The sequence below is a fragment of the Pituophis catenifer genome, unplaced genomic scaffold (genome assembly GCF_029215685.1).
Source record: "Pituophis catenifer annectens isolate HBS135680 unplaced genomic scaffold, rPitCat1.0.hap2 SCAF_16, whole genome shotgun sequence".
NCBI lineage: Eukaryota > Metazoa > Chordata > Lepidosauria > Squamata > Colubridae > Pituophis > Pituophis catenifer.
The window spans coordinates 18,530,205-18,554,694 of NW_027256896.1; the positions used below are offsets into that span (position 1 = coordinate 18,530,205).

At 44.9% G+C, this 24,490-nt stretch overlaps 1 protein-coding gene across 1 annotated transcript in view; it reads left to right on the plus strand.

The window, feature by feature from the left end:
* Nucleotides 1-24,054, plus strand: part of TNRC18 (trinucleotide repeat containing 18) — a 77,668-nt gene extending 53,614 nt beyond the window's left edge. The window contains exons 17-29 of the mRNA XM_070955269.1: nucleotides 6,356-6,607; nucleotides 8,041-8,471; nucleotides 9,337-9,525; nucleotides 10,592-10,733; nucleotides 11,790-11,907; nucleotides 12,213-12,288; nucleotides 14,062-14,170; nucleotides 14,671-14,787; nucleotides 16,094-16,249; nucleotides 16,824-18,109; nucleotides 19,471-19,707; nucleotides 20,722-20,796; nucleotides 21,384-24,054. Coding sequence (XP_070811370.1) covers nucleotides 6,356-6,607; nucleotides 8,041-8,471; nucleotides 9,337-9,525; nucleotides 10,592-10,733; nucleotides 11,790-11,907; nucleotides 12,213-12,288; nucleotides 14,062-14,170; nucleotides 14,671-14,787; nucleotides 16,094-16,249; nucleotides 16,824-18,109; nucleotides 19,471-19,707; nucleotides 20,722-20,796; nucleotides 21,384-21,590 — 3,395 coding nt within the window. The 3' untranslated portion in view covers nucleotides 21,591-24,054. The remainder of the gene's footprint in view (nucleotides 1-6,355; nucleotides 6,608-8,040; nucleotides 8,472-9,336; nucleotides 9,526-10,591; nucleotides 10,734-11,789; nucleotides 11,908-12,212; nucleotides 12,289-14,061; nucleotides 14,171-14,670; nucleotides 14,788-16,093; nucleotides 16,250-16,823; nucleotides 18,110-19,470; nucleotides 19,708-20,721; nucleotides 20,797-21,383) is intronic.
* The last annotated feature ends 436 nt before the right edge of the window (nucleotides 24,055-24,490 follow it).

The following is a 24,490-nucleotide window of genomic DNA, read 5'->3' on the forward strand; positions in this document are numbered from 1 at the left end:
ATAGAAGACTTTTTTGGGTAGCTTTATGATTGATCACTAGTCTTTACCTACGCCGACAAATCTGCTCGTGTCACACAACCGTTTTGTTCCTGATCAGCTCCCTTCCAGGGGGTTTCCAGTTTCTTTTTCTGCACACAAGTACACTTTTTTCTATTTCTTTTCTTTTTTTCAAAAAAAAAGAGAAACCTCATTTCTTGTTGCCATCGCTGTTGTTATATGTGGCTTATAATTTTTCCCCCCCTTTTCCAAATTTACTTTTGGCATGTGTTAGAGGGCATGGGAGAGGAACTGTGTAAATTAGAATATCTGTTTGTGTGGGTGTGCCCCCCTCCCGAACCCCCCCCTGAGATGTTTGTACTACAATTTTGGTACCAAGCTTTTTATTAAAAATATCCAGTTTGTTTTTAACTAAAACCGTCTGCCTTGTCTCTCTTGCTGTGTCTCTTCAGGTAGCTTGATGCTTCACTCCATCTCGCTGTCTCACCTCATTCTCAAAAGATTTAGGGGAAAACAAAAACAACAACAACAACAACAACAAAAAGCAATTAACAAAATTGTGATGCGTTTTTCCTATTATTCAAATATCCCTGGCTTCAGTTCTCTATTTTGCAGGAGGAAACAGACAAACAAATCTTTTATCAGCTGATCTCGTCTTTCCTTTAAAAAAAAAAAAACACGAAGCACAGCTTCGTAGGTTGTGCGTAAATTATGGTAGAGTGGGTTGGGCCGTTTTGTCCCTTGTATAGATACTGTTGCATTTTCATATATATATATATATATATTACTTTTTTACAAATGGCTTTTTTATTTTGCCAAAGACACACAGACACACACAACCCCCCCTCCCACATTACGCTTCGAAACCTTAATAGCTTTCAACTCCATCCATGAAACACCCGTGTCTCGGTCACTTCCAAATGAGGGTCTAAGAAAAGGTTCAGCCCCTTTTCATTTCTCCTCTCGATAAATTCAGCTTGAAAAGAAATGAATGATGATGTCAGACAACCAGCTTACGAAGAGCCAAAGCGATATGGGATTTAATATTTACAGAGAGAATATATCTGCCGAATATAGCTCCGCATTGGCGACAGGAAAGGCATCTGGCCAGTAAACACTCAGCTCCCTTCCGTTGCCCAGACTGAATGGGGTCATTAAAAGATGATGATGAAGAAGAGTGCAATTCTTTTCTTTTCTTTTTTTTTCTTTTGTTAGATCTGTTCTTCAGGTTTGGTAAAGTCAAGGAAGAAGGCCATCTTTCTAAAACGGTTCCAGTGGGCCACATCTCGCCGTCCTCCTACCCAACTTCCTTTTAACCACTTTGATCATAATAGAAAAGGTCAAAGCTTGACCTTCCTTGTAGCCTCTTTTTGCTCTCTTCCCTTTTCCTAAAGGTGTGCACTTCAGTTGGTTACGATAGATGGAGGCATGTAGTAGTAATTAAAATAATCTCCCCCCCCTCTAAAATTGAATTAGCTCCATCCTGGAGCTCAACAACTCCAGATTTGATAGACCTAGACTTGGTGTTTTCTTGGCAGCTCTGAGTTACTCTTTGCATTCTTCAAGAATGGGACATTATCATCACCATTACTACTACTTTTTACTGTTTGAAGAGATCCTTATGAGGGGGGTAGCTCCGTTAAGGCTTGGAAGCCAAGAGTCTCTTCATGTTCAGTAGACCAACTGTGATAAGATCTCCTGGACTTTTTGTTAACCATTCCATCAGTTGGTCTTTGTCTAAATGGACAAAGTAATCCTTGGAGAACTTCTCCAATGGAAGAAATAAATCAACGAAACTAAATAGACGTTTCCAGAAGCTCTTTTCTCCAAGAGAGGGATTGAGGGAGAGGAAAGGTTAGACCTCAACCAAAGCTTTCCTAGCTTGACTGATTGATTGATTGATTTTGAATTTATTGGCCGCCCAACTCCTGACTAACTCCCTTTAAAGGCTGGAATACGATGTAGGCTTAGCTTGAATACAAGCCCCATTGGATTCTATGGGATTGCTTTCTAAGTACATCTGAACTCTGCGATGCTATTATTTTGACTCTTGAAGCCCCAAAATAAGAGTGTATGTATACGTGTGTGCATAGACACACATACATACACAAACACACACACACACGGATGCTATTTTTGCCTTTTTGACCTCATTTGGATAGCACTTCCCTTTTTTCGGACATCTTTAAATTTTGTTTCCTTTTGAGCATCAACCCATTTCACCTTGCAAATTAGAGTCAGAGAGAGCCAAATCGATTAATTTTTTTCCAGTCCAAATGTGAACAGAGGGGTCTGGTCTGGGGGAGACGGGTGGAATAGGAGGGAGGGAGGGTGGGAGAAATTGAATCTCTTTTTGCCAAAAAAAAAAAAAAAGTCTGTGCAGAAATATATATATATATTTACATGTTTTCTTCGGAGGTTTGTTTTAAGGGATATTTGTGTAATAGCTTTGCTAATGCCTTTCCCTGATTTTACTAAAACCATTAATAACCTCAGCTTTTCAAGCTTGCTTTCGCTCTTCTTGCAGCTGCTTGACCCAACTTTTCACCCCTGGTCCCTTCTCATGATGCTTTGAGTGTCTCTGTCGCTCTCTTACATTTGCTCTCCCGCCTCCACAGCTCAGCGAAAAAAAAAATCTCTGAGTCTTATCATGTAGGTAGGCAAAATTAGCTTTCTCTCTTTCTCTCTTCTGTAAAAACTTGGCAATTTTGCAATGATGGAACTGGGAGGGGGGGGTCTCCTCCTTCCAAATGCTGGAGTTCCACCTGGGGTCGAAGGACCACAAGAGGAGGGTGGGACATTGGAGAAGACATTTCGACATCCTTTCCGGGAGTTTCAAAAGGATGGTGGAGGGACCAAGGCATGGCCAGAAGTTTGGGAGCGTTCGTCAACAAAACTGGGATCCATTCATGGTACTTTCTTCTTCATCTTCCCAATCTAAATTGGGGGAATTCTGAGATGGGAGAAGTTGGAGTTGGGTAGTCTCCTTGTTCCTCCCATTCCACTTTTGGAACTCCTGAACAGGAATGGCCGTTGGCTCTTGACTGCAGAAGGGTGTTTGCTGTTCCTGCTACCTACATGGCAGATGTTTACATCGCAAGCTTAAAATGGCCATGCACATTATTTTTTACCTTAGTATTAAGCGCCGTGGTGGCGCAGTGGTGAGAAGGCAGAATTTGCAGGCTGCTTCTGCCAGCTGCCGGCAGTTCAACAGTTCGATCCTGACCAGCTCAAGGTCGACTCAGCCTTCCATCTTTCCGAGGTGGGTAAAATGAGGACCCAGATTGTTGGGGGCAAGAGGCTGACTCTGTAAACCGCTTAGAGAGGGCTTGTAAAGCACTGTGAAGCGGTGCTTTACAAATCTAAGTGCTCTTGCTATTTTCTGGCAAAACACACTATAATTTTTCCCCCTCTTGGTATTCTCTCTCTCTCTCTCTTTTTTTTTTTCTGGAGAAGGCTATTTGCAAACTTGCCCCTTCCAGTTCCCCATCTCCCCTTGCAAAGTTCTCTAAAATGGATCCGAGAAGAAGAGACCCCCATCCTCCAGAATATTTAACGATCGTTTAAAAAAACAAAAACAAAAAAACGGTGTAATCCTGAGGATAAGTAGCAGGGATCGAGTAAACCCTCTTCTGGCGTCAGCGCTGTGAAAATAGCACCCGATAAAAAGCCACGCAAATAAATGTCTTTGCTTTTTTTTTTTTGCAAAACTCCTGTCCAATTCTGCAATAAAGGTAAAACAGTTGGGAATTTGAACAGGCTGAGGCGAACCAGATGTGGAGGTCAACAGCTGTTCTCAATTCTGCCTGGCTCTAAGCTTTCTGGGTTTGTTTGCAACATTTATGATAACTGTGCCTGTGTTTGATCTCATGTATAAGTGTTAAATATATATATATGCGTATATATTTAACGATGCCGAATTAATCTTCAATGTGCTTTTTTTGCTACCTGCTATTCTATCATTCCTGAGCCATGCTTTTTCCAGTCATCTTGTTGCCTTATGTAGTAATTTAACAAATGTCTGTCTGCTGTTTAACCAAAGTATTATTTTCCTCATTTTTTTATTTTTGTTTTACTGCTGAGTTTTGAAGCCTGAATTGAAAGTACTGCAAGAAAGTCTGACCTTCTATACCAACCGGGGGCAATTTATTCCATCCATGGCTACCTGTAACAGATTGCATGCCCAAACTACCTTGCTGGAATCTTGATCCCTGTCCGAGTTTTCAATCCTTTAAACCAATAGGTTACTAGTCCTCATGGTTCAAGGGTGAGAAATCATTCATTTCTGACTCAGAGGGAAATTTTGGCAGTCAATCTTCTCTTCCGATGAAACCAAAAATGGCTTGCGTGAACGATGCAACTCCCATCAGGAAAAAGGCATAGCTAATTTTGGTTTTTTTCCTCTCCAATGGGAAAAAAAAATACCATGGCTGCACAAATCTTAACTGCCAAGAAAGAATTGTTGCCTGTGATTTATGAATGTCTGGGGTTTTTTTTTTTTTTATGCCCGTTCTTTAATTTTAAAAAATGCATTTGTGTAGTTTAGCAAAAGACGTCCTAGAGAGAGAGAAGGAAGATATTAAAATGTGCAGCCCAAGTGCCTTCCTTTAATTCAATGCATAGAGCTGTAATCTGACCCAAATACATTAATGGAAATGTTAGCTGTGTCTTTTTTTTAAAAAAAATGCAATAAATATCATGCTGCAGATACAAAGGGTTGGGAAATCCCAGAAGAGACCTGGCAGGTCAGTTTCATTGTGCTGCCTAAAGCTGATGTACTGTGGTGTATTTTGTTAGTAGTGTTTAAAATTCCCCTAGCTCAGAATAGAACAACAGAGTTGGAAGGGGCCTTGGAGGTCTTCTAGTCCAACCCCCTACCCAGGCAGGAAACCCTACACCACTTCAGACAAACGGTTATCCAACCTCTTCTAAAAACCTCCAGTGTTGGAGCATTCTGGAAATTTTTAAGAAGATGTTGGATAACCATTTGTATGACTTTATTTCAATCTCCATGCTGTGACATTTCACTTTTCTGTTAGATGCTGGCTAATTTTTTTGTAAGCCGTTATTCACAAATGTCATCCTTCCTTTTGATTAGTTTGGTTCAGAATTAACCACATTTTGAAATGGAAATAGTTGCGCCAATTAGATAAAACAGGAAGTGTTATTACTGTAACGAAAGATTTCCTGGTTGTTTTGTGTGATGGTGGAGGACAGGTGTTGGCCTGTCCAAAGAGAGGAGGAAAAAGTTTCCAAGAGTTTATGTTGACTACTGACTTGGGGATTATGGGACTTGAAATCCAGAATCTCAAAGAGGTCCCAGTTTGGAGAAGATGATCCTTAGATTATCTCTGGCTTAAAAGAAACAAGATTCTGTGTTTTTCACAGAAAACCATTCTTCTCCGTTGGGAAACAAAATTCTTATCTATATTTCGAAAGCTGAGTTTGATATCCATTGTACCATTTGGCATTTTGTTCCTCGTTTTTTTCCCCCCTCCTTACTCCTTGTAGTCAGTAGCAATAACTTGGTGGGTAGATACAAAGTTTTTGTTTCATGGACATTTTCTGGAGGCCTCTTTGTCTAAGGCAGGGGTCGGCAACCTTAAACACTCAAAGAGCCATTTGGATCCGTTTCCCACAGAAAAGAAAACACCGGGAGCCACAAAACCTACCGGGAGTCGAAAAGCTCGTGCCGGTTGGTGTTGCATATTGGCGGTTGTGATACATATTTTGAGCGACAGGGAGCCTCAGCAGAGAGATGAAAGAGCCACATGCGGCTCCAGAGCTGCGGGTTGCTGACACCCTGGTCTAAAGTTTCCTTAGGTCCAAAGAATTTCCCTCCTCTTTTTGCAACTGTCCAGAAGTAGGCCCTTACATTCTAGTCTTCTAAAAAGCAAAACAGAGATGTCTCCAGTGGAGAACTTCTCAATAGAACTGCTTTTCTGCATTTGTATGAAATCTTGGAAGATTACTCTTCTGTGCCTAACAAGCCTTTGTAGAATTGTGTTCTTGAGAACTGAGATAGCCTCCAACTTAAGATGGAAAGATCTTACCTCCGTATCATCCATGGGGTTTGAGGTCCCAGTGATAGGTAAACAGCTTTTGTTGCAATGGATCCCTGGGAAGGAAAGGAAGGAAAATTGATGGAGGTCTTCTTCCCATCGTCTTTTGCATGACCTCTCCTTTTGCTGGGATTCTTCTCGTGGCAAGACTTGGAGTCTGGAGTGCAAAAATTATGGACCTTTTGTAGTCAGAAAGGGGTGCATGGAACAGTCTTGAGGTCCATCGGGGATAAAAGATGGTCTGATTTGAAACCTGGTTTCAGGTTTATGAGAGTTTCTCATCTTGTCACCTTCAGATTCTAGCTCGGAAGAAGAGGAGGAGGAAGAGGAAGAAGATGATGATGATGAAGAAGAAGAAATGGAAAGCTATGGGGCAGTGGTCAATGAGAGGCTTTCCCCATCAGCTTTGGATGAAAGTGGCTTGGGACTCCTAGCCAGGTTTGCAGCGAGCGCCATCCCAAGTCCCATCATTGTGCCTTCGGTGTCCCTCGTCCAACTGGAAGCCAAACAGAAAGCCAAGAAGAAGGAAGAAAGACAAAGCCTGCTGGGTATGTTGGCCATTGTGCAGTGAGAGATGACCCAATTGGGGGGTCATCTTCTCCAATAGCAAAACTGCCCTGAAGGCAGCATCCTTCCAAGTTAGATTGATTTGTTCTAAATCACCACAAGCTACTTAATGCAAGATAACTGTACCCTAGGACTCTTTCTTTCTTTCTTTCTTTTCTTTCTTTCTTTCTTTCTTTTCTTTCTTTCTTTCTTTCTTTCTTTCTTTCTTTCTTTCTTTCTTTCTTTCTTTCTTTCTTTCTTTCTTTCTTCTTTCTTTCTTTCTTTCTTTCTTTCTTTCTTCTTTCTTTCTTTCTTTCTTTCTTTCTTTCTTCTTTTCTTTCTTTCTTTCTTTCTTTCTTCCTTCCTTCCTTCCTTCCTTCCTTCCTTCCTTCCTTCCTTCCTTCCTTCCTTCTTTCTTTTCTTTTCTTTTCTTTTCTTTTCTTTTCTTTTCTTCTTCTTCTTCTTCTTCTTCTTCTTCTTCTTCTTCTTCTTCTTCTTCTTCTTCTTCTTCTTCTTCTTCTTCTTCTTCTCCTTCTCCTTCTCCTTCTCCTTCTCCTTCTTCTTCTTCTTCTTCTTCTTCTCCGCAAACTGCATTCTCTTCTAGCACTGATAATGTTCTCTAGTTGGGTCATGAAATGTCTGCAAGAAAACCAACCAAACTCGGAGAGCACTAAGGACCCCACAGTTCTCCTCCTCCTCCTCCTCTCCGCAAACCCCACTCCCTTCTAGCACGTATCATGTTCTCTAGCTTCCTCCTTCCTCCTCCTCCTCTCTAAGTGTTTTTGGAATGGGAGGGGCTGTTTTCCACAGGAAGACGGATGACTTGACAGCCTGCAGTCCTTTTCCCCAGATCAATCCTTTGAAAAGAGAGAAATCTCTCTCCCATCCTTCCCTCTCCCAGAATTCCCAACAGTCCCATGGAAGTTGTAGTCTGGACACCCTTGGCAAGGAAGTAAAGTATGTGCTTTGGAAGAGAAGGGAAAGGCCGGTGTGATAAGCAGGGGGGTTTCCAAGAGGTGCAACTGTGGAGGGAGAGAGTTTCAAGGATTGGAAGGGGATTTCCGGGGGGGTTTGTGTCCTCCCAGTGGCTGGGGAAACTGAGGCACAGCCAAACCTTCTGAAAGGAAGGTGGGGAAAAATCCTTAACTCACACGTCTGATTCTTAACAGGTTCTGCTCTTCGTAGTAAATTTTTAAAAGCGTCTTGAAGTTGCCGTTGCCAGCCTAAATCCAAAATCCATTTCTTTCTTTCTTTCTTTCTTTCTTTCTTTCTTTCTTTCTTTCTTTCTTTCTTTCTTTCTTTCTTTCTTTCTTTCTTTCTTTCTTTCTTTTTGTGATGTTGAGGCATGGAAATCAGTAGCTGAGTACTCCGAACAATATTTCACAGGATGATTCCTCTGGCTGATGGATCCTTTTTTTTTTATTCCCCCTCCTAGGGACCGAGTTTGAGTATACGGACTCTGAAAGCGATGTGAAGATCCGGAAGAAATCTCCAGCGGGTTTACTCCACGGGAAGAAAGGGTCACTAGATCAAGGCCCATCTGCGAGCACCATGGAGACCTCCACAGGCAACACCTCGGACAGGACCAAGATGGCGCCTGAGAAGAGCCGGAAGCTGAAGAAATTCAGGTCATCCAAAGACCTGAGTTTCGAATTCGGGATGGAGGTCAACGACGACGATCCTTGGAATCGGCGACGGAGCGAACGGATCTTCCTTCACGACGCGACCACCTCAGCTGGCTTGGCCTCCACCGCCCCGGCCAGCTCAATTCCGGTTTCCAAAAATGGACGTTGCCTGAAGGGGGGAAACCTTTTGAGCCCCAAGAAGGAGGGGAACAAGGGGAAGGAGAGGAAAGAACTGAGCAAGGTAGGAACTGGGATGAGCGTGTGGGGTGGGGGTGGGGTGGGGTTAAGAGGGTGTGAGAGGAATGTTGATAGGAGGAGGGAATTTTTGGCCATTTGGGCTATTTTGGACTTCTGTTCTTTTACTTTGAAAAAAGATGACCCCAAATGGGATGCATTTAAAAATAATGATAATAATAAGGCAGGAAAAATTAAAAGAAAAAAATTTCCCCATGAAAGACCAAGTTAGAGACATATGGTCATGGATGGAGCAAAAATCCTTCCTTCCTTCCTTCCTTCCTTCCTTCCTTCCTTCCTTCCTTCCTTCCTTCTTTTCCTTTCCCTTCCTTCACTTTTTTCTCTCTTCTTTTTCTTTCTTTCTTTCCTTCTCTCTCTTTCTCTCTCTCCTTCCTCCCTCCCTCCCTCCCTCCCTTTTCCTTTCCCTTCCTTCCCTTTTTTCTTTTCTTCTTCTTTCTTTCTTTCCTTCTCTCTCTTTCACTCTCTCCTTCCTTCCTCCCTCCCTCCCTCCCTTTTCCTTTCCCCTTTCCCTTCCCATTCCCTTCCTTCCTTCCTTCCTTCTTTTTTCTCTCTTCTTTTTCTTTCTTTCTTTCCTTCTCTTTCTCTCACTCCTTCCTTCCTTCCTTCTTCTTTCCCTTTCCCTTTCTTCCTTCCCATTTTCTTTCTATCTTTTCTTTCTTTCTTTTTCTTTCTTTCTTTCTCTTTCCTTTTCTCTCTCTCTTTTTCTTTCCTTCCTTCCTTCCTTCCTTCCTTCCTTCCTTCCTTCCTTCCTTCCTTCCTTTTCCTTTTCCTTCCTCTTTCTGTTTCTTTTTCTCTCTCTCCAAGCCAGCAGTCCGTTACCACCTCTGTATCTTTCTCCTTTTGTCTTGCAGAAGAAGAAAAATAAAGAAGGGACCGTCTGCTCTTCCGCTGGCTCATCCTCTTCTTCCTCTTCTTCCTCTTTGCTTTCTCCTCTGGGCATTGCCAGCTCCCTGCCGGATCTGCGTGCCAGCTTGGCCAGCTCTTTGTCCTCCAACAAGAAGAACAAGGGCAAAGCTAAGACTAAAGAGGCCAAGAAGGAGGTGAGAATCAGAGCCAGCAAAAAAAAGAGGGGGGCTCACCCCATTTCTGCCCTCCCCAATGAAGCAGGAACTTTGTGCTAGACCTGAAACCCAAGCAGATACTTGTAACCATTAGGCCACATGGTCACTCTAGCCCGTGATGGCAAACCTATGGCATGTGTGCCCAAAGTGGCACGCAAAGCTATGATGCCTGGTGCGTGTGGCCTTGCCTGTTTGTCTTTTGGGTTTCTGGCACGCTTACGGGCACGATGATCACTTGCCCTTAGTGTGTGTGGCAGTGCCAAAAAGCGGCGTGCACATGCGCGCCAGCCAGCTGATTATCAGGTGTGCAAGCATGCCAGAATCCAGATGTTCGGCTTTTCCTGGAGCGCAATCAGTGGTGGGTTCCTCCCGGTTCGGTCCGGTTCGGCCGAGCCGGTAGCAGTGACGATATGACGTCACCAAACCGGTTCTCCCCCCCCCGCCCTAAACCCACGTTATTCTTACCTTTTATTTGGTCCCACCCCCAATCTATTGCTGCCTCCTGAGTCCCAGCTGATGACTAGAGGGAAAAAAAACTGTTTAAACTCTTGCCAGGGGGGCTTCAAAGGGCCGCCCTACAGCTGATCAGTGTTAAAAGCAAACAAATGAGTCGGGTCGTAAGTGCGAGGACTGCTCATAAGTGCGAGGACCTTCCAGAAATGACTCTGACCAGCTAGCCACGCCCACCTAGTCACATGACCTCCAAGCCACACCCACAAAATAAGCCACGCCCACAGAACCGGTAGTAAAAAAAAATTAGAACCCACTCCTGAGCGCAATCCCTTCACATGTGCAGCAGTGCTGAAAACCGCACTGCTGTGGTCCTGGGCAGCTGATTGTCAGGCACGCATGCACGCTAGAACCCAGAAGTTCGCCTTTTCCAGAGTGCGTCCTGACGAGCGTGCGTCTGCGAGCGATGTTTCCGCGTGATCTTTTGGGCACCATCTCCTGTGGGCACCAGAAGGAAGCTGAAGGCTTCGGTTCCACTCAGTTGGTGGATTTCAAAACATACAAGGAAGAATAATAAATCTGGTGTTCGTTGTAGACCCGAGGGAAAGGAGGAGCCGTGAGCAAACTTATGGAAAGCATGGCCGCTGAGGAAGACTTTGAACCCAACCAGGACAGCAGCTTCTCCGAGGATGAGAACATACCCTTGAACCTCCTTCTGGAAAGACCCCTGACTCCAGGTGGGTAGATGCGATGGTGTGTGAGAAAGACCTTGGCAGAGGGGAGGAAAGAAACATGGGTTTATTTATTTATTTATTTATTTATTTATTTATTTGTTTGTTTGTTTGTTTGTTTTTTTAATTTGATTTATATGCCACCCTTCTCTGAAGACTCAGGGCGACTTACAATGTGCTCAGCAATAGCCTTCATCCTTTTGTATATTTATACAAAGTCAGCTTATTGCCCCCACAATCTGGGTCCTCAATTTACCTACCTTAGAAAGGATGGAAGGCTGAGTCAACCTTGAGCCTTGGCGAGATTCGAACCTGCAGTAATTGCAGGCAGCTGGTCTTAATAACCAGCTTAATAACAGGGTGCCTTAAACTGCTGTACTACCAAGGCTCTGTTTGTTTGTTTTATTTCTATACCGCCCTTCTCCCGAAGGACTCAGGGCAGTGTACAGCCTAATTAAAAACACACAGACAGACAAAATTTAAAAATTATTAAAATTATTAAATAATAGGCCCAATTTATAAAACCCCAAATTTAAAATCCCATTTAAAACCAATTAAAATCTTTACATTGATAGCCCAGCCTGGCGGAACAACAAGGTTTTGAGGGCATAGCGAAATACACGGAGATCAGAGATTTTACAAATTTCTTCCCTCCTTCCCCTCCCATGCTGGCATAGGAGACGTGCTATGGACCCCATCGGACAGGATATTTCAGCTGGTGGGGTCAAGGAGAAGGGCCTTCTCTTCCCACTTTTTTTCCAGTACTGTTCTAATTTCGAACGGTCGCTAAATGAACTGTTGTAAGTCCAGGACTATATTGTAAGTCACCCAATGTTGCCCTGTAGTAAGATGGGTTGCTGATAAATTTCATAAAATAGATTTATTCATTAAAAAATAAATTAAGAAAGAGGAGAACATAACCCTGAAACCACTTCCTAGAAAGGCCCATGACTTCAGGTGGATAGATATGATAGTATGCGAGAAAGGCCTTGGGAGAAGGAAGGAGGGAAGAAATTCTGCCTAGCAACAGTCAGATAACTCTTAGCTCTGGTTCTCTTACAGCTCCTCGTTCTTGCATCATTGACAAAGACGAACTGAAGGATGGCTTGAAGGTCCTTATCCCCATGGATGACAAGTTACTCTACGCCGGGCACGTCAAGACCGTTCATTCTCCTGACATGTAAGCAAAGGAGCTTCTCCATCCTAGCTCTTGTGGGCCAGGGGTGGTTCTACTTACCTCCGCAATTGGTTCACAACGGGAGCGCGCACTCTTCTGCATGCGCAAATCATTCATGATGACGTCCGGGTGGGTGGGTGGAGCTTCCTGCCACTGTTACTACCAGTTTGCAAGAACTGGACTGAACCGGGAGCAACCCATCACTGCTGTGGGCCTATCCGAAGAGTCTTGGATTTTTTTTTAATTGGAAATGATTTTTTTTTTAATTTATTTTGTGGGCTTTAAAAAGACTGTTGTATTTATTTCAGATATCGGGTTGTTGTGGAAGGCGAGCGAGGAAACAGGCCTCACATTTACTGCTTGGAACAGTTGCTGCAGGAAGCGGTAAGTTGGTTGTCTTCGTGGTAAATAGTACGTGGGAAAGAACGTGGGAGACGGGGAAAGAGATGCTGCTTAGGAAACGAGTAGATAAGAGATGGGAGAGTCCACCGCTGGATAACGGGTGGAGGAAGAAATTTAGAAACTCTCCTAATTTACCAGATGATAAAATAGCCGTGGTGGTGCAGTGGTTAGAATGCAGTATTGCAGGCTGACTCTGCTCACTGCCAAGAGTTCGATCCTGACCGGTTCAAGGTGGACTCAGCCTTCCATCCTTCCGAGGTCGGTAAAATGAAGATCCAGATTGTTGGTGGCAATATGGCTGACTTTGTAAACCGCTTAGAGCGAGGGCTGTCAAAGACTATGAAGTGTTATATAAGTCTAAGCGCTATTGTTTCTTTCCTTCTTTCTCTCCCTCCCTTTTCTCCCCCCTTCCACCCCTCCTTCCTTTTTTCTCTCCTTCCCTTTTCTCCCTGAGAAATAGATCCAGACCGCTTGTCTGAAATGGTATAGAGGCGTGAAGGCGAAACTATGTCATGCGTGCCAGAGGTGGCAGGCGGAGCCCTCTCTGTGGGCATGTGTGCTGTTGCCAGCTACTGTTCTGGTTTCCGCCAGCTGGCCTTCGGGCACGCTCGAGCACTGGAAAACCCGAAGACCAGCTGGCAAGTGCACATGCGTGCACCGGCCACCTGCTCTTTGGGTTTCTGGTGCTCTGGCACATGCGATGACCAGCTGGCCAGCAGGCATGTGTGTGCCGGAAAACCAAAACCCAGGTGGCCACCTGGTCTTCGTGTTTCCGGCACTCCGGTGTGCGTGCACGTTCCAGTTTTGGCACTCAGTGCCAAAAAGGTTCGCCATCACTGGTATAGAATCTTCTGGTTGAGCAGGGGGTTGGACTCAGTGGTGGGTTGCTCCCGGTTTGCACCAGTGCGCAAGAACCGGTAGTAAAAATTTGTAGTAGTTCCGAGAACTGGTAATAACATTGGCTGGCCACGCCCCCGAGCCGGTCCCCGGCCCGGTCACTGTTCGCTTACCCAGCTCATCAGATCCTTGCTTTTTTCTTTTTTTAACTTTTAAAAGCATTTTTTCTACAACCTCTTCGGCTGAAAAAATGCTTTTAAAAGTAAAAAAGAAAAAAAGGCTCTGATGATCCCTCGGCTCAGCTAGGATCGTCAGAGGCTTTTCAAAGCATTTTTTCTACAACCTTTTCGGCCAAAGAGGTTGTAGAAAAAAATGCCTTTAAAAGCCTCTGATGATCCCAGCTGACTTGCCTGATCGGCAGAGGCTTTTCAAAGCATTTTTTTCTACAACCTCTTCGGTCAAAGAGGTTGTAGAAAAAAATGCCTTTAAAAGCCTCTGATGATCCCAGCTGACTTGCCGGATCGGCAGAGGCTTTTCAAAGCACTTTTTTCTACAACCTCTTCGGCCAAAGAAGTTGTAGAAAAAAATGCCTTTAAAAGCCTCTGATGATCCCAGCTGACTTGCCTGATCGGCAGAGGCTTTTCAAAGCATTGTTTTCTGCAACCTCTTAAGGTTGTAGAAAAAATGCATTTAAAAGTTAAAAAAAAAAAAGAAAAGTTGGCCACGCCCACAAAATAAGCCACACCCATAGAACCGGTAGTAAAAAAATTTAGAACCTACCCCTGGTTGGACTAGAGAGATTGTTCTCACGCAGATGATGGCTAACGCGGTTCTCGGTGCCTCTTTTTTCCGCTGTGATTGGCAATTGTCCCTGATTTCCTTCCATTCTTCAACTCTTGAATTCTTCTTCCCATTCAGATCATCGATGTGAAACCGCCTTCCGTGCGGTTCCTACCAGAAGGAGCACGGATAGCTGCCTATTGGAGCCAACAGTACCGATGCCTCTATCCAGGGACGGTTGTCCGAGGTAAGTCCACTCTGCCTCCATCCATTCCTGGGGCAGGATGAAGGTAGAAACATGGAACATAGAGTCCCAAAGGTGTTTTTTCAAAAGGCAACTGGACTTTTGTTTGGCTTTGAGGACGTTTCACTTCTCATCCAAGAAGCTTCTTCAGCTCAGTCAGAACTTCAGTCAGAAGAAGTTTCTTGGATGAAACTGGACTTGAAAAAAGCACTTTTGGGACAGTCACGACCTGGATGATGGAGAATCTGTGGTGGCCCACCACACTGTGGGTGTGGCTTGGTGGTGGGGTAATGTGACTGGGTGGGTGTGGCCAACTTTTTTTTTTAAAAGTGTCTCAAAGAGATTGCAAAAGTTAATATAAGCAAATATAGTTTTCTATCATTAATGTTCAGCAGGTTCCTAGTAAACTATGAGGAAACAAGAGGGAGGAAAGGAAGGATTACTGGTTTCTCCAACTACTTCCTCTTTCCTCCAGTGGCAACTCTTCCCTCTTTGGTTTACAGGTGTCCACGATCAAGAGGAAGATGGCAATTTGATCACTGTGGAATTTGACGATGGGGACACTGGGAGGATTCCTTTATCTCACATCCGGCTTCTCCCCCCCGATTACAAGATCCAATGTGAGTTGGGTTTTTTGCCACATCCCTGGAGAAATAGTCAACTTGGGTATCTCAAGATGAGGTGGGCTCCCAACTTTCTTTCTTTCTTTCTTTCTTCCTTCCTTCCTTCCTTCCTTCCTTCCTTCCTTCCTTCCTTCCTTCCTTTCCTTCCTTCCTTCCTTCCTTTCCTTCCTACTCACAGTTTTAAATAGATACTTCTTTTAGTATTCCTCCTTCCTTCCGACTCAGTTTTAAATACAGATACTTCTTTCAATATCCTTCCTTCCTTCCTTCCTTTCCTTCCTTTCCTTCCTTCCTTCCTTCCCACTCAGTTTTAAATACAGATACTTCTTTTAATATCCTTCCTTCCTTCCTTTCCTCCTACTCACAGTTTTAAATACAGATACTTCTTTTAATATCCTTCCTTTCCTTCCTTCCTTCCCTCCTTCTCACTCAGTTTTAAATACAGATACTTCTTTTAATATCCTTCCTTCCTTCCTTCCTTCCTTCCTTCCTTCCTTCCTTCCTTCCTTCCTTCCTTCCTTCCCACTCAGTTTTAAATACAGATACTTCTTTTAATATTCTTCCTTCCTTCCTTCCTTCCTTCCTTCCTTCCTTCCTTCCTTCCTTCCTTCCTTCCTTCCTTCCCACTCAGTTTTAAATACAGATACTTCTTTTAATATCCTTCCTTCCTTCCTTCCTTCCTTCCTTCCTTCCTTCCTTCCTTCCTTCCCACTCAGTTTTAAATACAGATACTTCTTTTAATATTCTTCCTTCCTTTCTTCCTTCCTTCCTTCCTTCCTTCCTTCCTTCCTTCCTTCCTTCCTTCCTTCCCACTCAGTTTTAAATACAGATACTTCTTTTAATATTCTTCCTTCCTTCCTTCCTTCCTTCCTTCCTTCCTTCCTTCCCACTCAGTTTTAAATACAGATACTTCTTTTAATATCCTTCCTTCCTTCCTTCCTTCCTTCCTTCCTTCCTTCCTTCCTTCCTTCCTTCCCACTCAGTTTTAAATACAGATACTTCTTTTAATATCCTTCCTTCCTTCCTTCCTTCCTTCCTTCCTTCCTTCCTTCCTTCCTTCCTTCCTTCCTTCCTTCCTTCCCACTCAGTTTTAAATACAGATACTTCTTTTAATATCCTTCCTTCCTTCCTTCCTTCCTTCCTTCCTTCCTTCCTTCCTTCCTTCCTTCCTTCCTTCCTTCCTTCCTTTTGAAAGCCCAACTTCTGAGAACCCAACAGGATGGAGATCCACTTCTCATTCTTGGGAAGTGTGTGTGTGTTTGTGTGTTCAGCACCCACTCAATCTAGCAATTGACCCTCACAGGTGCTGAGCCCTCTCCTGCCCTCCTGGTGCCCAGCATGAGACGCCGCAGCCGTAAATCCAGTAAGGACATGGCCGAAGGCAACGGGGTGGAATCGGAGGAACTCGGAGCCAAAGGCAAAGGGCGTGGAAGGAAGCCCAGTAAGAAACAGAAAACAGGTACGGCTTGCCCAGCTCTGTTGGGGGTCGGGGGGAGGGGGGGGGAAGGAAACAGACCAAGTCATTTGGAGCTTTCCTACTTCTTTGGAGCTTGTCGATCGGAAGGTTGGCAGTTCAGCGGTTCGAATCCCTAGTGCCACGTAACGGGGTGAGCTCCCGTGACTTGTCCCAGCTTCTGCCAACCTAGCAGTTCAAAAGCAGGTAAAAAATGCAAGTAGAAAAAATAGGGGCCACCTTTGGTGGGAAGGGAACAGCGTTCCGTGTGCCTTTGGCATTGAGTCATGCCGGCCACATGACCACGGAGACGTCTTCGGACAGCGCTGGCTCTTTGGCTTTGGAACGGAGATGAGCAGCGCCCCCTAGATGTCGGTTTTATTGGAATTACCATGTTGGCACAGATCTGGTGAAAACCGACTTAAGTCTCCCGCGGTTTTCACCTAATTAAAAGTAAAAAGTTTTTCTACTTTCTCAAAACAATCAGTCACATGGTCCAGGCTGACAACCAGGTGGCATCACTCCACCTTCCTCCAACCAGCTTCAGGGTTGACATTTTGCACCTTCTGTTGCTTTCTAGAAGAATCCGTTATGGCAGACCAGACCATCCCGGGGGAGATGCTGGCCAACTCTTCTCTTGGCTCGGAGCTGCCGGTTTGTAAACAAGCTGCCAAAAACCCACAGAAGGTCCAGACAGATCCTTCCAGGACTCCCCCGGCGCCAACAGAAGACAAGCATCACAGCAAAGCGGGCAAGGGGAAGATTTCTGCCAAGCTCCATAGCTTGGTTCCTGCCACCTTCCAGTCACCGGTGTTCGGCAACGTTCATGGGAACGAACCCTACCCTGGGTCGTTTGGTCCTTCCAGCAGCTCCTCGGGGAAAGTCAAATCGAAGAAAGGAAAATCCACAGAGGAGGGACAAGAATTTGGGTCTGCTCCCAAAGCTCAGAGGAAGATCCCAGACAGTGAGATCTTGATCAAGCTGGACCACGAGGGGGTCATGTCTCCCAAGACCAAGAAGACCAAAGAGGCCATGAGGATGCTGGGGGAGTCAAACCTGGCTAGTAGGAGAGAAGCTAAGAACATCTTAGGGCTCAGCTATACTGCCATGGCTTGTCCAAACCCCAAGCAGAAATCTTCCCGGAGCAAGGTTGCAGAGGGAGAGGCTTCTACTAATTTTGGAGGCAAGTTTGAGAACGCTGGAGATTCGCCATCTTCTTCTTCTAAGGCTCAAGAAGACAGCGGGGAAGCGGCCCCTGGGAGGGACGAGTCAGAAAGTAGCGGTAGCAGCTCAGATTCTGAAGGAGAAGAAGAAACGGAGAAGAATGGAGGTGGGGCTCAAGATAGCAGCTCGGCCAGTTCGAGAGCCTCCACCCCAATTTCCTCTTCAAATTCCTCCTCCTCCTCTTCCTCCAGCAGCAGTAGCTCTTCCTCTTCTTCTTCTTCTTCCTCCTCCTCCTCCTCTTCCTCCTCCTCCACCTCCTCCTCCAGCTCCAGCTCCTCTTCCTCTTCTTCCTCTTCCACAACCGACGAAGACTCTTCCTGCAGCTCCGAAGACGAGGCGGCAGAGACCCAACCCAGCGCCTCTTCCACGCAGCCCACCGCCCCAGCCAAGCCCACCAAGGCCTCAGGGAAGTCCCCGTCCTCTTCACATTCCCGAAACCCCAAGCAACCCCAGCAACAGGTAGCGCAAAAGCAACAACCGAGCGGGAACAAGAACCGGAGCAAGAAACGGGAAGGAATCCATTTGCCCACCACGAAAGAACTAGCTAAACGCCAGAGGCTGCCCTCGGTGGAGAACCGGCCGAAAATTGCTGCCTTTCTGCCTGCACGGCAACTTTGGAAGTGGTTTGGGAACCCTACCCAGGTAAGAGCGCTGTCTTGGATTGTCCTTCGCTACGATCTCTTAGAGCCATGATGGTGAACCTATGGCACATGTGCCAGAAGTGGCACACAGAGCCATCTCTCTGGGCATGCCAGCCATCACCCGTTGCTCTTCCAGTTCCAGCACACAGCTGGTCTTTGTGTGTGCGGGAGTGCCAAAAACCGGAAGAGCAGTTCCCTGCCGTGCATGCATGTGCCGGGAAGCTGAGCTTTCAATTTCCGGCGTGCGCATGCGTGCTGGTCACCTAGTCTTCTGGTTTCTGGTGTGCATGCATGCACTAAGACCAGCTGGCCAGCGCACATGTGCATGCCGGAAACCGGAAGCTCAGCTTCCCGGCATGCGCATGCTCTTCCAGTTTCTGGTGCTCCCGCATATGTGCACCGGGGAGCTGCTCTTACAATTTCTGGCGCTCTCCCACATGCGCGCTCCCATTTCGGCACTCGATGCCTAAAAGGTTCACCAACACTGTCTTAGGTTGAGGTGGACATTTCCTTTCAGCCAATGTCCGTGTTGGTTGGGTGTCTGAAAATGGTTAACTCGCATCTGGAAAGCACTAGGTGACGACACAGAGGGTTAACTGTAAGGAACAGGAAGCTTCTGAGTATTTCTTTCGTCTAGGAACAAGTGTAGGTATTGATTTATGACACTTCCTTTAGTGACCGTTCAAAGTTACAGCGTCACTGAAAAAAGGTGACTTACGACCATTTTTCACACTTAGGAACGTTGCAGCCATAAGTGGTCACACGATCAAAATTTGGACACTTTGGCATGTACTTACGACAGTTGCCTTGTCCCAAGGTTATATGATCCCCTTTTGAGACAATCTGACAAGTGAAGTCCATGGGGATTCACTTAACAACCAGGTTATTTACATAACAGTTGTGGCAAAAAAAAAGTTGGAAAAATGGGGCAAAACTCACTTAACAAATGTCTCACTTAGCGACAGAAATGTTGGGCTCAATTATGGTCATACGTTTTAGGACTGTACTACCGTGTTTCCCCGAAAACAAGACAGGGTTTTATATTAATTTTTGCTGCAAAAGATGCATTAGGGCTTATTTTCTGGCTAGGCCTTATTTTTGGGGAAATACAGTACTAAATGCATCCATCTGGCTGACAATCTTAACTGGGGTTTATTTTGGGGGTTAGGGCTTATATTATGAGCATCCTGAAAAATCATGCTAGGACTTATTTTCCGGTTGGGTCTTATTTTCAGGGAAACAGGGTAACTTAACCACAGAGCTAAGCCACAGATCAGCCAGTCCGCAGCTTAGCTGAATATGAAAAGTCAAAACGTGAAGGAATCCCGAGATTCCCTAACTCCCTGCTTCTTCCCATCACAGAGACGCGGGATGAAGGGGAAAGCCCGCAAACTCTTCTACAAGGCCATCGTCCGCGGGAAGGAGATCATCCGCATCGGAGACTGTGCCGTCTTTCTGTCAGCGGGGAGGCCCAACCTCCCCTACATTGGCCGGATCCAGAGCATGTGGGAATCCTGGGGAAACAACATGGTGGTCCGAGTGAAATGGTTCTATCACCCTGAGGAGACCAACCCTGGGAAGAAGCTCAACGAAGGCAAGGTTAGTCAAGTCAAGTTAGTCAAGGTTGGTCAAAGGTCACTCAAGGTTGGTCAAAGGATTATCAAGGTTGGTCAAAGGTCACTCAAGGTTGGTCAAAGATTAGTCAAAGGTTGGTCAAGGGTTAATTAAGGTTGGTCAAAGGTTAGTCAAAAGTTAGTCATAGTTGGTCAAGTCCAACCTTCTTGCAAACTAGCCAGAATGCTACATTAATAGTTGGGGAGACTGGAGAGGAACAGCTTTGGAGAGCCCTTAAGGATTCTTTCAAACAAGTGGTGTCAAAACCTTCTACTGGTGTAGGCTTTGAGGGCCAGCAAGTTATGGTGTTCCTTCCTGCCTTTACAACCAGGTGTCCTGGCTTCAGATTGGCTGAGCTGATTTCGGATTAGTGAGGGCTGGTCTTTGACTAAGGACCAATCAGAAGCCAGACACCTGGCTATAACGATAAGGAACCCCAACAGTCTCTGCTCAATTGTCTGTGGTCTGCTTATCAGGTCACCTTGCCTTTGAAGATAGCCATAGTGGCCAGCAAAAGAATTCTGTTCTCTAAACCATGGTTATTAAACCTTGAAGGCCAACGGATACCCAATGGTGTCAAAGCTCTCCATGGAAACTTTGCTTACCGATGAATGGATTTTTGGAAGTGGGGCAGGGTGGAGGCTCAAAGAACATATTAATTCAGTCGAAGGGCTCCTCCATTGAGCTGGTGAACAAATGAATGTTATTCATGCAACACTGCAATTTTGTCCCATAATGTGATGTCTCTGAACATGGTGGGATGTTGTGTTGAATTTCCCCCCGATCCATCAAGAAAAAGAAGAGCATTCCAAGAACAGGACCATGAAAAGGAAATCAATATTTTTATGATTTTATTTATTACATTTATACGCCACTCATCTCACTCAAGGGACGGTTGGGCTTGTTTTCTAATCTTCTCTTGATGGTTGTTGTGTTTTTTTTTTCCCCTCCTCTCTTTGATCATCCTTCTGCTTCTTCTGCACAATGTTTGGACTTCAGCGATGGGATCAAAAATCTGCCCGGACCTTATCAGCAGCTCTTCAAGCTTCCAGCCAGAGAAAAGACTTCATGGAGGTGTGTAAAAGCCCACAATCACAAGGACCCTGGTAGCCCCTTTTCTGACTCACAGGTTTAGTGAAAAGCTTTTGTGAACTGAAGCTGATGCCTTTTGATTTTAGAATCGTATCGAAGAGCAGTCACCACCTGGTGGTCCATGAGAAAATTTTGGTGGTCCGCAGAACAATTATTTGCATAATTATTTGCAGATTTCCAGAACTTCCGGGAGGCCTGTTTTTTCAACCTCCCAGAGCCTCCATGCAGGTGCTGCACTTACCTGGCATCCAAAATGGTCTGCGTGGAGACTCCTGGGAAGGGAGAGGTGGGGTCGGCGGGGCAACTACCGGTTCGGCGAACCGGATGTAAAATTAGCATCTGATTCGCCCGAACCGTCTGACTCCCACCCCTGCATTTAGGCTCCTGAGAATGATGTAAAGAAGCTAGGAGAGATAAATAGAAAGAAACAGATGAGAGAGACGATAATAATGGGAGAATCTCAAATGTTTGATGAGTAGAAGATGCCAGGAAGGCCTTCTTTGCCTCCAAAGCCTGAAGGAAGGTTCAGCAGATGTTCTAACATTTCTCCTCTTCTCTTTTTAATCCAGAGGGCTTTGTACCAGTCCTCCCACGTGGATGAAAACGACGTTCAGACAATCTCGCACAAATGCCTGGTGGTTGATTTGGAACAATATGAGCAGATGCTGAAGACGAAGAAGTATCAAGACAGCGAAGATTTATACTACCTAGCAGGAACTTACGAGCCCACCACGGGCATGATCTTTAACACTGATGGAGTCCCCATCATTTGCTAAACAGCTTTTGAGAAAGACAGAACGTGGGAGGCACCTCGCACCTTGTGCCTCCCTCGGAGGAACGACAGACGGAATGAAAGTTATGTGCCTGTTGAAACGACAGCATGATTGTGTTGTGCTCGGTCACAATGTTTCCAAAATTTAAAAAAGAGAGAGAGAGAAATCTGCAAGAGATTCTCCCCATCCTCAATCATTTCATGAACTCAAGAGCGATGGATTGGATTCTATGGCTTCTGAAAAGGAATTAACGTTTGGGATTTTTTCAGAAAATTAATTCTTGGGCAGTGGGCCTATTTCCGGTCCTTTGCAATAAAGTATTGGACTACAGGCAGCTCCATCATCGATCTTTGAGTATTGAACGTTCATAGGTTATTTCAAGAGGCCAATTTTTGGGGGACGGGGGGGAAATTGGCACTTTTTTTTAATCTTCAGGGTACCGGTTTTATCTGCCCTCAACCAACTGAAAACTCAACTTACGGAAGAATATGTGGTTGGTTCAGGGACAGTTTGAGCAAATGCCAATCAAGAGGTGGGCTGGACTCTTTTCCACCCACTTCTCTATCTCCAAAAACTGTTCTACCAGAGAACTGGTGCAGAGAAGCAACTGTAAAAGCCACCTTGGCCAATAAGATGGTTAGTGGAGGAACAGTTGTCTCACTTTTCTTTTGAGTTACAAGGACTTTAGAGCAGGTGGGTTCAGAAATCCACCACCGAATTTCATTTATTCTCTTTTGCAACCCTTTCTCTCCAAACCCTTGGACTGACGAAGGAGCCTCTTTCTCCTCTAAGGAAGAGCTGTTCAACGGACATGCTTCCTCCCTCATGTAAAGTGAATGTATTTACTCCAGGTCCCTCTTGGGGGGAAAAAAAATGGCTCCTCATCAAAGGTTCATAAATATTGTGGGGGGATCTATATTTGAGAGACAGGTCAGCTGCCTTGCTACACCCACCTCGAGAAACATTTCAAGTAACATCTTCAACATTGGCCACTCTGCTCTTGAGGACTACTGGATGGTCATTTTGGAGCAAGGAATGCTGAAGCTCGCGTGCTCCTGTCTCGCCATCACCAAAACTCAGCACTTGTCGGACGCACGTTGGCTGGTGGTCTTGGGAGAGACACAACTGGGTCTCGTCGCAAGGGTCATCTGCGTAGACCTCATCTCATTAATCGACCATCCAGAAACCAAGCTGCCATCTTCTGCCCCAAGAGCATTACCACCACCTGCCTACTTTGAGATGAACAAAGAGCCCCTTGGAGGTGAACTACCGCTTGGGTGTGGTGGACCCCAACGCAAGGCCAGAGAGGACAACACGGCGACCATCACAACGCCAGCATTTTTGCACTTACGAAACCCCGCCAAACTCACACACTACAAGAGAAGACACCAGAATTGGTTCTGACAGGGACAGATGTACCATTTTTCAAGCACTACAAGGGCGGAGGGGAGACGATTTCTACCCGACTTAACACGAGCAGATGTTTTCTATTTTCTGCCATGGTACAAAAGGAACGCTTCCCTCCCTCGGAATCCTTTCGCCATTTCGTTTTAAGAACCACATGGTGCTGCCCAGCCTTGGTTACCTCCTGCAGTCCACCAGTTCCCAGCTTCCAAGCCTTAGGTGGACAACGTTTCTAGAGCGAGCGACTCCGGGCCTGTACAGTTTTCATACATCCGAAAGGCTTTTCCAATGTATTGTAAAAAAAAAACAACAACAACAACAAAAAACACCTCTTTTAACAATACAAAAATGGAGGAGGAAAACAAAGGAAAGAGAGAGAGAGAGAAAGGACGAACAAAAACGAAAAAAAAGCAAAAAAACAAAACGGATTTACCTTTTTAATTATAAATATAAAGTATAAATATATAAATATATATAAATATATAAACTTTTTAAAGAAAAAAAACTGTGAAAAAAAAATTATGGGAAAGTATAAAAAGCAAAACGACACGGTCTGACATTCGAGACTCTTTTTATTTTTTATTTCCGGTTGGAATTGTGACTGTAGAGAAAAAAAAAAAAAAGGAGAAAGAGAGAGAGAGAGAGAGAAAAAGAGAGACAGGGAAAAAAAAAAAGAGAGAGAGAACGAACGAACGAACACAGGGGAATAGGAGAGCCAGCATTGCTTACAAAACGGTGGACTGTATCGTAGGACGAAGGAGAAGAAAAGCAATGTGACACGAATGTTAAAATAGAAAGCACTTAACTGCCCACTGCCTTCTATGGAACACAAGCATTTTTGCAGACAATCGAAGAGAGGAAAGGAGCCACATGTTAGGGGTTTTTTTCTCTGTGTGTGTATGTGTCCTTTTCCTTCCCCCCTCCCTTCCCTGCTGTTTTCTGTTTTTTTTTTAACGTTTTCATTTGTTTCCCTTTTTTTTTTTTGCATTCTGTTCGTTGCTGTACGATGTGTGATTCTTTTTCATAAAAAAAAAAAGAGAAAAGAAATCTTGAAACACGAAAAGCGGTGGGATTTTTCTGCGTTCTTTTTGCCTCGGCTTACATGCGTGTGTTGAATTTCTCGGGATGCTCTCTGGAGTCTACCCCGATTTCAAAGGGCTTGAAATAAAATAATAACAGCGTTGGGAGGGACCCTGGAGGTCTTCTAGTCCAACCCTCTACCCAGGAAACCCTGTAGCATTTTCAGACAAACGGATTGTCCCAATCTCTTCTTGAAAACCTCCAGTGATGAAGCACTCACAACTTCTGGAGGGAAGTTGTTCCACTGATTAATTGTTGTCATGGTCCAGGAACTTCTCCTTGACGGTCTCTTTGGGTGCCCCTCTGTTTTAAAGAGGACTGCGTGCGTGGAAAAATCAAAATTAGATTTTTTTAAAAAATTGGATTTTTATTATGATGATCCTGGAAGAATGGCTGGCAAGTGGATACATATCATGTTT